This window comes from Heptranchias perlo, chromosome 6 (genome assembly GCF_035084215.1).
Source record: "Heptranchias perlo isolate sHepPer1 chromosome 6, sHepPer1.hap1, whole genome shotgun sequence".
Lineage (NCBI taxonomy): Eukaryota > Metazoa > Chordata > Chondrichthyes > Hexanchiformes > Hexanchidae > Heptranchias > Heptranchias perlo.
In genome coordinates, this window is record NC_090330.1 from 9632524 (window position 1) to 9649603 (window position 17080).

A 17080-nucleotide genomic window follows, 5' to 3' on the forward strand; every position below is an offset into this window, starting at 1 on the left:
ATTTCACATTTCCTCACATCATACTCCATCTGCCACCTTCTTGCCCAATCACTTAACCTGTCTATATACCTTTGCAGCCACTTTGCGCCCTCCTCACAGCTTACTTTCCCACCTAGCTTTGTATTATCAACAAACATGGATACATTACACTCGGTCCCCTCATCTAAGTCATTGATATATATTGTAAACAGCTGAAGCCCAAGCACTGATCCTTGCGGCACCCCACTAGTTACAACCTGCCAACCTGAAAATGACCCGTTTATTCCCACTCCCTGTTTTCTGTCCGTTAACTAATCCTCAATCCATGCTAATATATTACTGCCAATCCCATGAGCCCTAATCTTGTGTACCAACCTCTACTGTGACACCTTATCAAATGCCTTTTGAAAGTCCAAATATATTGCATCCACTGGTTCCCATTATCTACCCTGCTAGTTATACTATAATAGATTTGTCAAACACAATTTCCCTTCCATAATGTTTGATTTAAAAGTAAAGGTTGTTGCGTCACCATGCTTGATGTATGATGGGATTTTGAGAAGCAGCTTTGAGGGTTATGGAGATATCTACAACACTGCTTGATTTTGATCTTTCAGGCATGGATCAGGGAAGGAGGTTACTGTTCCTGAAAGTAGGGGATCTACAGGTGGGGTGTGAGTGAAGTCCAAGATAGAATAATCATAAATGGACTTTAGATCAACATGGGCTTGAAGTGTGGAATGGTCTTTTCTTGCACTGGATTTTCTTCTGCTGGTCCTGGCAAAGTTAGGGTGAGACCAGGTAACAAAAGAAGTACTGTGATTTTTTTTTGTTGTTAAGAGAGCGATTTTTTTTCCAGTATGGAGCCATTGTTGTGCGTCGTTCTTCTCTGTATTTGTCAGTGCATACGTAATGTACTTCGCATTGGAAATGTCATCACATTGCTTGTGGTTGATGTTATTAAGATACAAAAGAATTTCTGAATCCACAAGACTGCTTCCCATTGGAAGTTGGAAAAGAAAGAAAACAATGCAGCGCCTTTCACATTGTGAGAATGTCCCAAAGCACTTCACAACCGATGAATTACTTTTGTAGTGTGGTCGCTGATGTTTTGTAGGCAAACGTGGCAGCTAACTTGCGCACAGCAAGATCCCATAAACAGCAACAAGATGAATGACTAGTTGATCTGTTTTTGTGGTATTAGTTAAAGAATAACTGTTGGCCAGGACACCGGGAGAACTCCCCTGCTTGTCTTTGGAGTGCCAGGGTTCTTTTGAGATGAGGGGGCAAATGAGGCCCTTGGTTTAACGTCTCATCTGAAAAATGGCACCTCTGACAATGCAGCACTCAATGAAGTGCCAGCCTAGAATATGTGCTCAAGTCTCTGGTTGGGGCTTGAACCTACGACCTTCTGATTCAGGTAAGAGTGATACCACTGAGCCAAGTTGGTTCCTTTTTAGTACAGGCCAGGCCTAACACCAATGTGAGGTTAGGAACAAATGTGTTTATGTGACAATCCTTTGTCTACTTTTTTTAAAGAAGGCATTAGACTATTCATTTTAAATGTTAAACTAGCATATGGAAGGATTTCATATGTTAGCAACATCATCCAATGTGATTTCATCCCACAAGTCACCGAGTTTTTTTTAAAGGAAGTTTAAGTATAACAATGCATCCCGTTTGTCCGTTGTGTTCTGCCCTAGTGCATGTCCTAACTCAAATCCCACACATGAGATTCTAGCGCCACTTACTAGGGAAGAATAGCTGAGGTGGTTTCTCGTTGTCTTCCTCACAGTACTTTCTCCTAGTTGGGCTGGTACCAAGGCTAAAGTACCCCACCTATCCTAACAATGGCGGGCATCCATACCATCAGATGCAAGTACCCTCACTGGATGTCAACCCAGCATCCAGGGTTGGTGCACCCAAACCAATCATCAGGACTGTTTGGAGTAGGGCTCGAACCCAACCCTTCTCACTAGTAGTGTAAATATACCTTTCTATTTTTTTTTTCATTCTCAGGATGTGGGCATTGCTAGCAAGACCAACATTTATCGCCCATCCCTAGTTGCCCTGAGAAAGTGGTGGTGGGCTTTCTTCTTGAACCACTGCAGTCCATGAGCGGTTTGATACAACTGAGCGGCTTATTAGGCCACTTCAGAGTCAACCACGTTGGTGTGGTACTGGAGTCTTATATAGGCCAGACCGGGTAAGGATGGCAGGGTTCCTTCCCCAAAGAATATTAGTGGACCAGCTGGGTTTTTACGACAAACCAACAGCTTCACGATCACTTTTTTAAAAACTGATTTCTTTTAAACTGAATTCAAATTCTCAAAATGCCTTGGTGGGATTTGAACTCACATTCTCTGGATTATTGGTGCAAGTCTATGGATTACTAGTAACATAACCACTATGCTACTGTGCCCTATGCAATGTGACTGTGAGTTTTCCGTGGTTGTTCTACACAAACAGGGCTGGCGTCTTACCAAAATCCTATTTTCTTTGTTGCAGTTTTTGCACCTCAAAATGGGAAGGTTGCCATAGTGACTGGCGGCGCCAAAGGGATCGGGTATGAGACTGCAAAACATCTATCAAGACTGGGAATGCATGTGATAATAGGTAATTGTTTTACATGGTAATTTGTGAAACTGAAGCCCACATGTCAAATCATTAGAGATTCCTATGTCCCACTCTGCAGCCTACAGTTCTATATCACTCATCATGTAGAGGGAAATGTCTCAATACACTTTATAAGGTTAACAATGGATACCAAGCAGGAGAGAAACAGGCAAAACAGAAGAAGGTTAAGTTGGGTGGGTGGGGGGAGCGCGGGGCTGAAAGCCCCAATGAAAAAAACAGGCTTTTAAAAACAGGGAGAGAAGTGGGAAGGTGCAAGGAATTAAGAATGGGATTAACTGCACATCAAAAGTATTTCATTGCATGAACTGCTTTGAGACATTTCAACAGGATGAGGTGCTACATCAATGCAAATCTTATTATTAACTGTCAAAATCCAATTTTCACTATCACATTTAATGCTTCAACTCATGGCAAAGAACATTGATTATTATAGGGGACATATTGTACAAAACCGCTCCTTTACATGTGATTTAATTGTTCTATAATGTAAACTGACTGCAATATTTAATTATCAGCTGTTAATTATCATTTGATGAATGCAATTGCAACACAGGATTTTTTTTTAGATGTTCCCTCTTCTCTTCTGAAGCTGCTGACCCCTGATAATGTATGGTCCATGGGCACTGGCAGTCCTCTGGTAACTCATCCAAATGGCCTTTATTCACTGTTCTTTGGTTCTATACTCACCGGCCAAGTTATCTGTGCATCTCAGAACTTAGAGACCAGGATCATGACCCCTCACTCTTCTTTTCATCAATCAAAGCAAGTTTATTCCTGTTAGTCCCTCTTCATAACTTAGAGCTTTAAGTCCCAGAATCACCTTTGTCACTTTTCTCCAAACTGTCCCCAGTGCATCAATATATTTTTTAAAAAGTAGTATGTCTAAAAAATATTCCAAATGAGCCCTCATCAATGTGTGTGGATGTGGAGAAATTCCTTGTACTGAACTTGATGATAATGAGGGGAGAGTAATTATACATAAATTAAGACTTGAGCTAAACATAACTAGGGCAAATAATTTGCCACAGGGTGACATCCCGCAATAAATTACAAACATTACTACACATCATCTGTATAGTGGGATGCATTGCCCAATTAAGGTAATTTTGTACAAAAATGTAGTGGAACCAGTGAAAATGCTGGTTTCCGAGCCTATCTGAATGACTAAACGAACCACCCGTTCTAAGTATAACAATTTGACGGTTGGTGCAAACTTGGTTGAACCATTCAAAAAAAGGAATGGACAGTTACTTAGTTCATCAAGAAGTTGAATGGTAGGGGTGTGGACTTGATGTTAAGGCAGGATAGAGGAGAAAACAGACAACACAGCAGATAAGCTGAATCACCTTTCCTTATTCTTTTAAAAATCTATAGCCCGAAAATCATGGGATATTAGCAGACGAACATTTATCTGAAATTCCTCATTCAGAGACTTTAACAGAGACAGTAATACGTTTAAAATAAATAAATGACTCAGCTAAAATAGCGGAGAGTTTCAGAAGAATGGAATAAGCATGCATGTTATAAATTGGTGGTGAAGGATAGAATACGAAAGCCTGGTCTTCAGTTGCTTCCAAGCCTTTATTCACAGAGATTCACAAAATAACGCACTAGATCAGTTCTCTTATAAATGGATACAAGAGCGTTCCCAATTGATACACACCACCTGAATACAATTAACACTAATTGATCACATGGATACAATTAGCAATTCATCCGCTATTATAATTTCATGGCCTGTATGTTTGATATCACATGGATCATGAATAATCATGTAGCTCCCTAGAAGCTCTCTTCTCATTGCAGAATTGTTTTAATTGAGAAACCAAAATTAAGGGCCGCTGTCCACAATGCAGGACACCACCACGGTTGAAAAGATTAGGAAAGAAGACGAGATAAATTGCGCAGTTATGATTAGGTGATGCCAAGCTTGGGCTTTTAAAAAAAAACTATAGATTGTAGGAGCAAGAACATTTTTCTTCGTTACACGGCACACACAGCAATAAGTCAATCATCGATCTGTGTACTTGCTCACATTTGAAGACGTCTGTTCATTTACTCTTAATTTTTCTTTTTCAAAAGAAGATTCTCCCTGGGTTTTAAAAAAAATTGTTCTCTGGTTTGTGGGCGACGCTGGCTAGGCCGGCATCTCTAGTTGCCCTGTGAAGATGTTGGTGGGTCTTCTAAATGAATTTTTAATTTTCAAAATGACTTGTATCTTAGAGAGAATTTTTTGAGGATCGAAGTGGGTGTTTTCTGCTGCATTGCAACGTGTTCAGAGTGCCGAACTGTGCACTGAGCAATCGTGTGAATATTAGGACTACAAGGCTCAAGTTTTCACACCTTTCACTTTATCATTAGCCGAGGATACTGAAAGCAAGTCCAATAAATAATTTGTCGAAAGTACAATTTCTGTAGCTCCCCGAGGAGAGTCTGGTGTTTCTGACAGGTAGACCCATCACAGTGTCACTTAGCAGGATGCCATCAGGGATCTACAATAAGGTCAATTTATTCAGAGCGAGTGCCCTTGTTATACTGAAATTGGTAGTGAGGTGCATTAAATTATGTTGCCACTGCAACACTGGGAAGTTTATACTGCAGTTAACAGTAAGAGCACTCCAGCTCATTAATACTCACCTTAAATAGCACATATCCCATGCACATACATTATATCTATCTGTTCACACTTAATCTGCGGTTTGATAGGGACTACGCCCACTAATTTTGAATGGCAGCTACAGTGTATGTCATTATATTGTGATGTCACAATAGGCAAAGGATGACGGACTGATAGTTGGACAAAAGGTTACTCATCACCAGGACACCAATCTGGGGTGGGTCTTGGTGGAGTCCAAACAGGTGGACCTGCTTTGGGTTTAACATCTCTGTCCTGGAATTGTGCTGCAGCCGTACGATGATACAAGTGTGATATGGCATAGAAATTCTAGAATAACAAGGACATAAATGAACTATCCAAACTGATTTGATTTGTTGGATATTTTTAAATCAATGATTAACAATAAAGATAAAATTGAAAAAGAACCCTGACATTGGAATTACAGTTGATTGTTATAGGAACATGGTTCACTGTTAGCCAGGGGGTTTTGCTGTTGCTTCTAGTTGAGGGTTCTTTTTCTCTGCTAGTTTTTCTTCCCTTCTCTCCTCTCCTGAAGGTGTGGCTTCCTTGCTGGGATACGTTTCCACTATCTATTCCACTAAAAAAAAGAACTTGTGTTTATATAGTGCCTTTCATGTTCTCAGGATATCCCAAAGTGCTTCACAAACAATGACGTACTTTTAAAGTGTAGCCACTGTTGTAATGTAAGGAAACTTGGCAGCCAATTAGTGTACTACAAGGTCCCACAAACAGCAATGAGATAAGTGATCAGATAATCCTTTTTTCTTTAGTGATGTTGGTTAAGGGACAAATGTTGGCTAGGTCACTGGGAGAACTCCTCTGCTCTTCTTTGAATAGTGCCATGGAATCATTTATGTCCACCTGAGAGGGCAGATGGGGCCTCGGTTTAATGTCTCATCTGAAAGTCAGCACATCTGACAGTGCAGCACTCCCACAGTACTGTAACTGAAATGTAAGCCTGGATTGTGTGCTCAAGTCTCCAGAGTGGAGCTTTAACCCACAACCATCTGACTCAGAGTTGAGAGTGCTACCACTGAGCCAAGCCTGACATCCATTCATCTAAGCGCACGTTACAGAAAATCAATAAGGTTTGACGCTCATAGTTCCTGTTGGGATGTTCTGGGGTTCTGAAAGGCGCTATATAAATGTAAGTTCTTTCTTCTTTCTCTCCTCACACAGTTAGTTAACATTGTGGCCACAGCTACTACTAATACCACTCTCTTTGGAACAGAGGAAAAGGAGTAGGCCGTTCAGCCCCCCGAGCCTGTTCCGCCATTCAATTAGATCATGGCTGATCTATGCCTCAACTCCATTTACCCGCCTTGGTTCTGTAACACTTAATACCCTTGCCGAACAAAAATCTATCAATCTCAGTTTTGAAATTTTGAATTGACCCCCAGCTTTAACAGCTTTTGGAGGAGAGAGTTCCAGATTTCCACAACCCTTTGTGTGAAGAAGTGCTTCCTGACATCACCCCTGAACAGCCTAGCTCTAATTTTAAGGTTAGCTCCCATGCTCTGGACTCTCCCATCAGAGGATGTAGTTTCTTTCTACCTACCCTATCAATACCTTTAATTATCTTAAACACTTCAATTAGATCACCCCTTAATCTTCTACACTCAAGGGAATACAAGCCTAGTTAATGAAACCTGTCCTCATAATTTAACCCATTTAGCCCCAGTATCATTCTGGTCAATTTGCACTGTACCTCTTCCAAGGCCAATATATCTTTCCTGAGGTGTGGTGCCCGGAACTGAATGCAGTACTCTAAATGGGGTCTAACCAGAGCTCTGAACAGCTGTAACATAACTTCCACCCCTTTGTATTCCAGCCCCCTTGAGATAAAGACCAAGCCTTTTAGACTATTTTTGTACCTGTCCACTAGCTTTTAGTGATTTCTGTACTTGGACCCCAAAATCTCTCTGCTCCTCCACAGTTCCTGGCTTCTCACCATTTAGAAAATACTCTGATCTATCTTTGGTCCAAAGTGGGTGACCTCACACCTTCCCATATTGAACTCTGAACTCTGGTTACTTCTCTACACTTTGTATCCTGCCACATTCAAGCAGTTTTACAGTGGTGGCATCAAAATCACTGCCTGCTGTACCAAATCAAAGCAACAGGAACATGTTTTCTTTATGTGCAGTGTGTCCAATGGCAAATTTAGCATGATCCAATCTAATTAATATTCTATTTTTTTTATTTTAATTTTTTGTACACTTGCATGGAATCATATAGCTAAATTGCTTTTATAATTTGCCCATGAAAAATACTTAATGCCTATTCCACACTAAGATGAACAGTCAACTGTGACTTCTATTAGGTGGGACAACGGGTTAATTGGGACAAATTGGTTTCCACTGAGATGTCCTGTTTAAATGGCTCCTGCTGTATATTATTGTAACACACTCCTCACTTTTGATAAACATGAAACTTCCATGAATTATTTTATTTTAAAACTAAATTGATCTCCACACCTGTCAAACAAACAGAAATGAACTGAATAACCAACGGTAAAGACCTTCATAAGACAAATGAGTTGCCCGTGAGTTAAGAGGGCTCATTGACTTCTGCAGTAGCCCAGCTATTCCACTGCTCCCTCTCACGTATCCAGTAGATGGTTATCATGGCTGTTTTGACAAAGGCATCGATAGGTGTTTCAGAACATATTCATATTTACATTATCCCTTCGTATGTGTGTACACAGATGGCTATGCAGCCAATGCATGCTGAAAAACTTGCCTATATTTGTGCCATTCGCAGTTATCACCAGCAGGTTGTGTTTTTTTCTCCTCTGTACTGCACAGTTGCCAGTGGCTGGCACAAATCCTGTGTATATTAGAGGACGGCATGTGTGGTAACAATTTTGTGCTTTTTTGTTTCAGCTGGCAATCGTGAAAATCAGGGACAAGAGTGCGTAAGCAGAATCGTCAAGGAAACTGGGAATAGAAAAGGTAATACATCCCTTGATAGGAAACATCTGGATTGTTTGTAACACCTTGCTATTTTTCAAATCCCTTTATTTAAGCGACAGGGGACAGAAATGAAAGTTAGTTTCTTCAGAGAATTGGTGCAGCCCCTGAGGAAATTGTAAAGATGGTTGTAGTTTGTGAGAGTTGGGAGCTCAGCTCCATCATTAACTAATGTTAATAAAAGAGTCAGCGACAATGCTTTTTTTTTTGTTAAATTGTCCTTTATAATTGTTTTCAAACTGTTGCCTCAATCTGATCCACTCAGCATTGTTGAGGGAGAAAGCCAGTGACTGCTTTCAGGTCTCCAGTAACCTACAACCAGACTGTATGAGATGGAAATAAAGCCAATGGAAATAAAAATCGGGAGAGATGTAAAACAGGCTGTCGACTCGCTATCAACCATTTTACACTATCGCACTAAATCAAAATTACCCCCTTTCTATTTTAAAGACATTTTAATATAATAATTTGACACCTTCCCAGTTCTCCAGGTGACTTTCATTAGGAAGTGGTTGGTATTGTGATTCAGAAACACTCACTTCAGATGCTGCAGTTTGGTCTTATCAGCCAGTGATGCCTAGTTGTCCGTAGCTTGAACGTTGAAAGGAAACACTTATCAAAACGATAGCCAGAATTTTAGAAACAGCCCTTTAATATACCTGCACAGCTGCTGTTAATCTCTCTAGAACAGTACAGCTGTAAAGCATGCTTATCTGAAAAGAAATCGGCACCAATTAGATGATGTGTTGTTGCATTCATGGAAAGCAGAGATGACACTGCTATCCATTAATGAGAGACTAATATTGCAGATGTTTGGTCAGCTGTTGCAGCAAGCGATATAAAAAAGAAAAACAGAAATGAACAGCAGGTCAGTAAGCATCTGAAAGAGATAAGGTAACATTTCAAGTGGGACCTTTGCAATTCATGGTTACACCTGAAATGTTCATCAATCGTTCTCTTTCAGATGTAGATAGCCCTGCCATGCATTGTCAGCATCTTCTGTTATTTTTATTTCAGAGGACCAGTGTTTGAGGTTTTTCTTTCAGATTTCAGCTGTGGCTCTGAGTCAGAAGGTCATGGTCATGGGTTCAAATCCTACTCCAGAGACTTGAGCAAAAAATCTAGGTTGACATTCCAGTGCAGCTCTGAGGGAGTGCTACACTGTTAGAGGTGCCGTCTTTCAGATGAGACGTTAAACCGAGGCCCCATCCATCCTCTCAGGTAGAAGATCCCCTGGCACTATTTCGAATAAGAGCAGGGGAGTTCTGGCCAATATTTATCTCTCAACCAACATCACTAAAACAGATCATCTGTTTATCTCATTGCTCTTTGTGGAATCTTGCTGCATGCAAATTGGCTGCCTCATTTCCTACATTACAACAATAACTACACTTCAACAGTAGTTCATTGGCTGGGAAGTGCTTTGAGATGTCCTGAGGTCGTGAAAGACGCTATATAAATGCAAGCTCATTCTTTGTTTCCAAAAAATATCTGGCAGTAAATTTAAGACAGTCTGTGGTGCTGCAAATGTCCATAAACCTTGAGAAGTCTCAAGGCTTTACAATCTTTTCAGAGCTACTTGAGTTGAATTACTGTTTTATAACACACTGCCTTGTATGTACTGACCTGAGCAGAAAAGTCCATTAAGCTCATTGATCCTGCTTGTTCCACAGACCTTGCAAAATCTGCCTGATTGTACATTGTACCCAACATATTTAAGAGAGAAGATTCTACAGAATTTCTCCCTGCTGCCCAAAGACAGTCAACCAAAACCCCACAATACCCATCTCCACTCGCATCTCCATTATTCAAACCTGGATGGTTGCTTTCCACTGATAACATTTGCTTGCTCCCAGCGCATGGTGCTATTGTGCTCGATCGGGTATTTGATTCTCTCTCCAGTTTTGTTCCTAAAACGTTCTGTCTCGATTTAAAAATTCTCATTCTTATTTTGAAATCACTCCATGGCCTTGTCCCTCCCAAGTTCTGTAACCTCCTCCAACCCTACAACCCTCCGAAATCTCTGCACTCCTCCAATTCTGGCCTCTTGCGCATCCCCGATTTTCTTTGCTCCACCATTGGTGGCCGTGCCTTCTGCTGTCTAGGCCCTAAGCTCTGGAATTCCTTCCTGAAACCTCTCTGCCTCTCTACCTCTGTCTGCTCCTTTAAGATGGTCCCTAAGACCTATCTCTTTGACCAAGCTTTTGGTCACCTGTCCTGTTATCTCCTTATGTGGCTTGGTGTCAGATTTTGTTTGATAATCGCTCCTGTGAAGCACCTTGGGATGTTTTACTACGTTAAAGGCGCTATTTAAATGCAAGTTGTTGTTATTGTCGTTGTTTACTCATGACAAAAAAGCTGTGCTGCTTCCCCATCAACCCTCAAACCTAAGCAGCACTACTTACAAAACCACGCTGTGCGTCAAAAAGTGATTCATGTCAATACAAGTTTTATTATTTTATTATTATAACTGTGGAGAGGGGAGATTACTTTCAATGCAAAGTATTTCCTTTTATCTCTCCAACCTAAATCGTAACATGAGAATATTTGACTGTCTGTTGGTAAATGCTGATTTTGATCCCTTTCGCTTTGAGGAGAGCTAACATTTATTTCCCAGTGAGTAGATGCCATTGTTCCTGAGGCATTTTAAGTGCTTTAGAATGTTTTTCGATGTTAAGGACGCTGCATAAATACAAGCTGTTGTTGATTCGGGGTTGGGTGTGGAGGGGAGCAAACTTGCTTCAGTGGCCAAAATATCAGTTTTTTAACGGATTGAATATTGACACTTCTGTGTTGGATGTAGGGCAGGACTTGTGGGTCTCTGAGTTCATGACCGAAACTACAGCAAAAACCGTCTCCCAAGTACAGGAGTATTTCCCCAGTAAAATGCAGTGAGTTAGGGATAGTTACATAATAGAAATTGATTATTCCTCCAGCAAAATGCACTGAGTGAAGGATAGTTGCATAATACAAGTCGTTTCAACGGCCAAAATGTCAGAGCTTTTCTAAAGGGAAATCCATGAACATCTTCCCAAAATGGCAGCGCACCTCGTGAACATGCTAACATTTCGGACAAAGATTTGAAAGCTAGTGAACGACATTGTGATGTTAATGTGCCCTAACTATCAAAGCCACAAAGTGAGTAGGAATGTGGCTTCTTGTAGGTTACACAGCAGTAAACTCTGCACAGCATAAATCACGTGCCTGGGACAGATCCAACCCCAGTTTCTGTTTTCTTCTTTATTGAAGATAGTATGCTGCCTTCCATTTCATTTACAAATCTTTTAATGCCTTCTCATCTTGCTGTTTATTTGCGCAACAAATTTCATTGACAGTGATGCCCCATTTATCTCATTTGTTATGACATATCCCATAGCATCTCCATGCTATCAGCTTATCCTATGCATTTTAAAGATCCTTTTTTCTTAAAATGGTTATTTCCAGATATAAATTCAATTTTCCTTTCCATTTTACATTCCTGCAGTGCATATAATAGCATAGCTTTTGGTATATCTTAACCAAAGGAATTTCACCATGCTAACATTGGAAACTTTTGACCAAGGTGCAAAGTGTTAATAGCAACTGCTAAAGTGTTCAAAGACATGAAGAGATATTTGTGTAACCGTAAATTCAAGATGCTGATGGCAAATAAAATGCCTAAGTGTTCTGTGCAGTCAACAGTAATGTGCGGGTGTGGAAACTGAATGCTGAAGAAATAAAATGATTAGAGTTTGAGTTATGGGACTATAGCGGACCGCTGAAAATTAGTCATACAAGAATGACTAATGAGAGGTTCCTTGAACTAGCACAAGGACAAAGAGAAACGATGAGGCCAATTGTCATAAGTCAGATGGCTTACTCTGGTCACATTGCTCGGAAGTTCCAAGAAAAGCTATTTGGGTTGTTACCTGCTGGAAAAGTTGATGACAGTAAATTAAGACTCAGGCAAAGAAAAGTGTTGCAGGATGATGTGAGCGAATAGGCAGATGTCACAACAGAGGCTGATCCACCTGAAACCGGAAAACACAGTGGAGAGGAGAGGGTGAGGGTTGATCACTCACTTGTAGCTGTTTGTAACCGAGGCAGTCTCTGTGCTCCATAAGGTGTTGTAACTCATTTGAATCGCTTAGGCTGCATTTTAGACTGGTATGAAAACACCTTTCAGCTTATATTTAACATATACAAAGCTGGCATTAAAGTTGTATAAAAGTATACCTTAGTGGGAACTGGGTGGCGCAGTGGTTTAAATCCAGCACAGACTAATGGGGTGAAAGTCTCTCATTTTTGTTGTTGTTTTTCTCTCTAATTTCCTCCTCTCCTCTCTTGAAGACACTGAGTCATGTTGGTTTATGGTTCCACCAGCCCTCTGGTGCCTTGTAGAAATAAGCATTCTTAAAGTAAGTTTGTTCCATGGGATCCATTACAGGCGATTCCAATGTGCACTTTCTATCACGGTAGAAATCACGTAGCAGAAGCCTGAATGATTATTCCCCTTTCTAATCGACGCTGCATAAATACAAGCTGTTGTTGATTCTAGAGATTACACAAATTGGGGTTGTATTCTCTTGAGTTTAGAAGGTTAAGGGGTGATCTGATCGAAGTTTATAAGATATTAAGGGGAACGGATAGGGTGGATAGAGAGAAACTATTTCCGCTGGTTGGGGATTTTAGGAGTAGGGGGCACAGTCTAAAAATTAGAGCCAGACCTTTCAGAAGCGAGATTAGAAAACATTTCTACACACAAAGGGTGGTAGAAGTTTGGAACTCTCTTCCGCAAACGGCAATTGATACTAGCTCAATTGCTAAATTTAAATGTGAGATAGATAGCTTTTTGGCAACCAAAGGTATTAAGGGATATGGGCCAAAGGCAGGTATATGGAGCTAGATCACAGATCAGTCATGATCTTATCAAATGGCAGAGCAGGCACGAGGGGCTGAATGCCCTACTCCTGTTCCTATGTTCCTATGCTGAGGCCAACTATGACCCCCCCCCCCACCACGACGTTAAACTGAGATCAAACCTGGGACCTTCCTGGTCTCTATGGCTCAGTGCTCTATTGGGAAGTGCATTTACCCACTAAACCAACAGAACTGCTTGAAATTACATTTTTAAGCTGCTTTCTATGATCCTGTTTATTTTCGCGTTCTTCCACAGATTTCTTTTCCTGAGAGGGTATCTTCTCGGATGTTTTTCTTTGCTATGTGACTCCCTGAGCGTTCAAGCTCTTCAGTGGCCATCTTATCGTTACAACAACTTGCATTTATATAGCGCTTTTAATGTAGTAAAATGTCCCAAGGCGTTTCAAGGAGCGTAATCAGTCAGAAAATTGACACCAAGCTAAAGAAGGAGACATTAGGACGTGTGATCAAATGCTTGGTCAAAGAGGTAGGCTTTAAGTAGCATCTTAAAAAAGGAGAGTGAGCTGGAAAGGCAGAGAGGTTTAAGGAGGGAATGCCAGAGCTTAGGGCCTGGAAGGCTGAAGGCACAGCTGCCAATGGTGAGGTGAAGGAAGTGGGGGATGCACAAGATCAGAGTTGGAGGAATGCAAAGTTCTGGGAGGGTTGTAGGACTGGAGGAGGTTACAGAGATAGTGAGGGGTGAGGCCATGGAGGGATTTGAACATGAGGATGAGAATGTTAAAATCGAGGTGTTGGCGGACTGGGAGCCAATGTAGGTCAGTGAGCTCAGAGGTGATGAGTGAGAGGGACTTGGTGCGAGTTACCTTCCGGAGAACTATCAAATATTTTATTAAAGGAATTTCACTCACTTAAGCTACTGTATCTCTGCTTCTGCAAGTTTGGTTTTCCCAAGCCACAGACCGTTCCTGATGAGACGGCAGACAGATTACCCAGACTCCCAACTTCTTTCAATGTCATTTTCTTATCATGATGTGGAGATGCTGGTGACGGACTGGGGTTGACAGTTGTAAACAATTTTACAACACCAAGTTATAGTCCAACAAATTTATTTTAAATTTCACAAGCTTTCGGAGGCTTCCTCCTTCCTCAGATGAATGTTGTGGAAATGAAATCTTCGAATCCTACACATTTATAAATCACAGAACAATGCCTGGTGATTACTGCCCGTTGCCAAGGCAATCACAGTGAGCAGACAGAGAGGTGTCACCTACAAGGCCACCGAATATACAAACCCCCCCAAAAAAAGAGACAGATAGGCAGAGACATAGAGACATCCGGAAGGAAGACAGCAAATGACCCGTTATATTAAAAACAGATAACATTTGTTCGCTGGTGGGGTTACGTGTAGCGTGACATGAACCCAAGATCCCGGTTGAGGCCGTCCTCATGGGTGCGGAACTTGGCTATCAATTTCTGCTCGACGATTTTGCGTTGTCGTGTGTCTCGAAGGCCGCCTTGGAGTATGCTTACCCGAAGGTCGGTGGCTGAATGTCCTTGACTGCTGAAGTGTTCCCCGACTGGGAGGGAACCCTCCTGTCTGGCGATTGTTGCGCGGTGTCCGTTCATCTGTTGTCGCAGCGTCTGCATGGTCTCGCCAATGTACCATGCTCTGGGGCATCCTTTCCTGCAACGTATGAGGTAGACAACGTTGGCCGAGTCACAGGAGTATGAACCGTGCACCTGGTGGGTGGTGTCCTCTCGTGTGATGGTGGTATCTGTGTCGATGATCTGGCATGTCTTGCAGAGGTTACCGTGGCAGGGTTGTGTGGTGTCGTGGACGCTGTTCTCCTGAAGGCTGCGTAATTTGCTGCGAACGATGGTTTGTTTGAGGTTGGGTGGCTGTTTAAAGGCGAGTAGTGGAGGTGTGGGGATGGCCATAGCGAGGTGTTCGTCGTCATTGATGACATGTTGAAGGCTGCGGAGAACATGGCGTAGTTTCTCCGCTCCGGGGAAGTACTGGACGACGAAGGGTACTCTGTTGGTTGCGTCCCGTGTTAGTCTTCTGAGGAGGTCTACGCGATTTTTCGCTGTGGCCTGTCGGTCGATGAGTCGAGCGTCATATCCCGTTCTTACGAGGGCGTCTTTCAGCATCTGTAGGTGTCCATCGCGTTCCTCCTCGTCTGAGCAGACCCTGTGTATTCGCAGGGCCTGTCCATAGGGGATGGCCTCTTTGACGTGGTTAGGGTGGAAGCTGGAAAAGTGGAGCATCGTGAGGTTGTCCGTGGGCTTGCGGTAGAGTGAGGTGCTGAGGTGCCTGTCTTTGATGGAGATTCGTGTGTCCACGAAAGAAACTGATTCTGAGGCTGTTCCGTGTGTTTGGGTAACCTCTCTGGATACATCGAGGGCATCCTGAAACCCATCGTGCAGGGAACCCCCAGCTTCTGTCGCTACACTACAGACTTTCTACAAAAACTCAGTACCCACGGACCTGTTGAACCAGGAACACTTCTCACCACGATGGATGTCTCGGCACTCTACACCAGTATCCCCCACGATGACGGCATCGCTGCGACAGCATCAATACTCAACACCAACAACAGCCAATCTCCAGACGCCATCCTACAACTCATCCGCTTCATCCTGGATCACAATGTCTTCACCTTCAAAAACCAGTTCTTTACCCGAACACACGGAACAGCCATGGGGACCAAATTCGCACCCCAATACGCCAACATTTTCATGCACAAGTTCGAGCAGGACTTCTTCACTGCACAGGACCTCCAACCAACACTATACACCAGATACATCGACGACATTTTCTTTCTATGGACCCACGGTGAGGAATCACTGAAGAGACTACACGATAACATCAACAAGTTCCATCCCACCATCAAGCTCACCATGGACTACTCCTCAGAATCAGTTTCTTTCTTGGACACACGAATCTCCATCAAAGACGGGCACCTCAGCACCTCACTCTACCGCAAGCCCACGGACAACCTCACGATGCTCCACTTTTCCAGCTTCCACCCTAACCACGTCAAAGAGGCCATCCCCTATGGACAGGCCCTGCGAATACACAGGGTCTGCTCAGACGAGGAGGAACGCGATGTACACCTACAGACGCTGAAAGACACCCTCGTAAGAACGGGATATGACGCTCGACTCATCGATCGACAGTTCCGACGGGCCACAGCGAAAAATCGCGTAGACCTCCTCAGAAGACTAACAGGGGACGCAACCAACAGAGTACCCTTCGTCGTCCAGTACTTCCCCGGAGCGGAGAAACTACGCCATGTTCTCCGCAGCCTTCAACATGTCATCAATGACGACGAACACCTCGCTATGGCCATCCCCACACCTCCACTACTCGCCTTTAAACAGCCACCCAACCTCAAACAAACCATCGTTCGCAGCAAATTACGCAGCCTTCAGGAGAACAGCATCCACGACACCACACAACCCTGCCACGGCAACCTCTGCAAGACATGCCAGATCATCGACACAGATACCACCATCACACGAGAGGACACCACCCACCAGGTGCACGGTTCATACTCCTGTGACTCGGCCAACGTTGTCTACCTCATACGTTGCAGGAAAGGATGCCCCAGAGCATGGTACATTGGCGAGACCATGCAGACGCTGCGACAACGGATGAACGGACACCGCGCAACAATCGCCAGACAGGAGGGTTCCCTCCCAGTTGGGGAACACTTCAGCAGTCAAGGACATTCAGCTACCGACCTTCGGGTGAGCATACTCCAAGGCGGCCTTCGAGACACACGACAACGCAAAATCGTCGAGCAGAAATTGATAGCCAAGTTCCGCACCCATGAGGACGGCCTCAACCAGGATCTTGGGTTCATGTCACGCTACACGTAACCCCACCAGCGAACAAATGTTATCTGTTTTTAATATAACGGGTCATTTGCTGTCTTCCTTCCGGATGTCTCCATGTCCCTGCCTATCTCTCTTTTTTGGGGGGGTTTTG

General features: G+C 42.9%; 1 protein-coding gene across 2 annotated transcripts in view; it reads left to right on the forward strand.

Annotated features, from left to right (window-relative positions):
* dhrsx (dehydrogenase/reductase (SDR family) X-linked) overlaps positions 1 to 17080 on the forward strand; it is a 179938-nt gene that overhangs the window by 64464 nt on the left and 98394 nt on the right. For both annotated transcript variants that reach the window (XM_067985724.1, XM_067985725.1), the window contains exons 2-3: positions 2488 to 2595; positions 8140 to 8208. In XM_067985724.1, coding sequence (XP_067841825.1) covers positions 2488 to 2595; positions 8140 to 8208 — 177 coding nt within the window. The remainder of the gene's footprint in view (positions 1 to 2487; positions 2596 to 8139; positions 8209 to 17080) is intronic.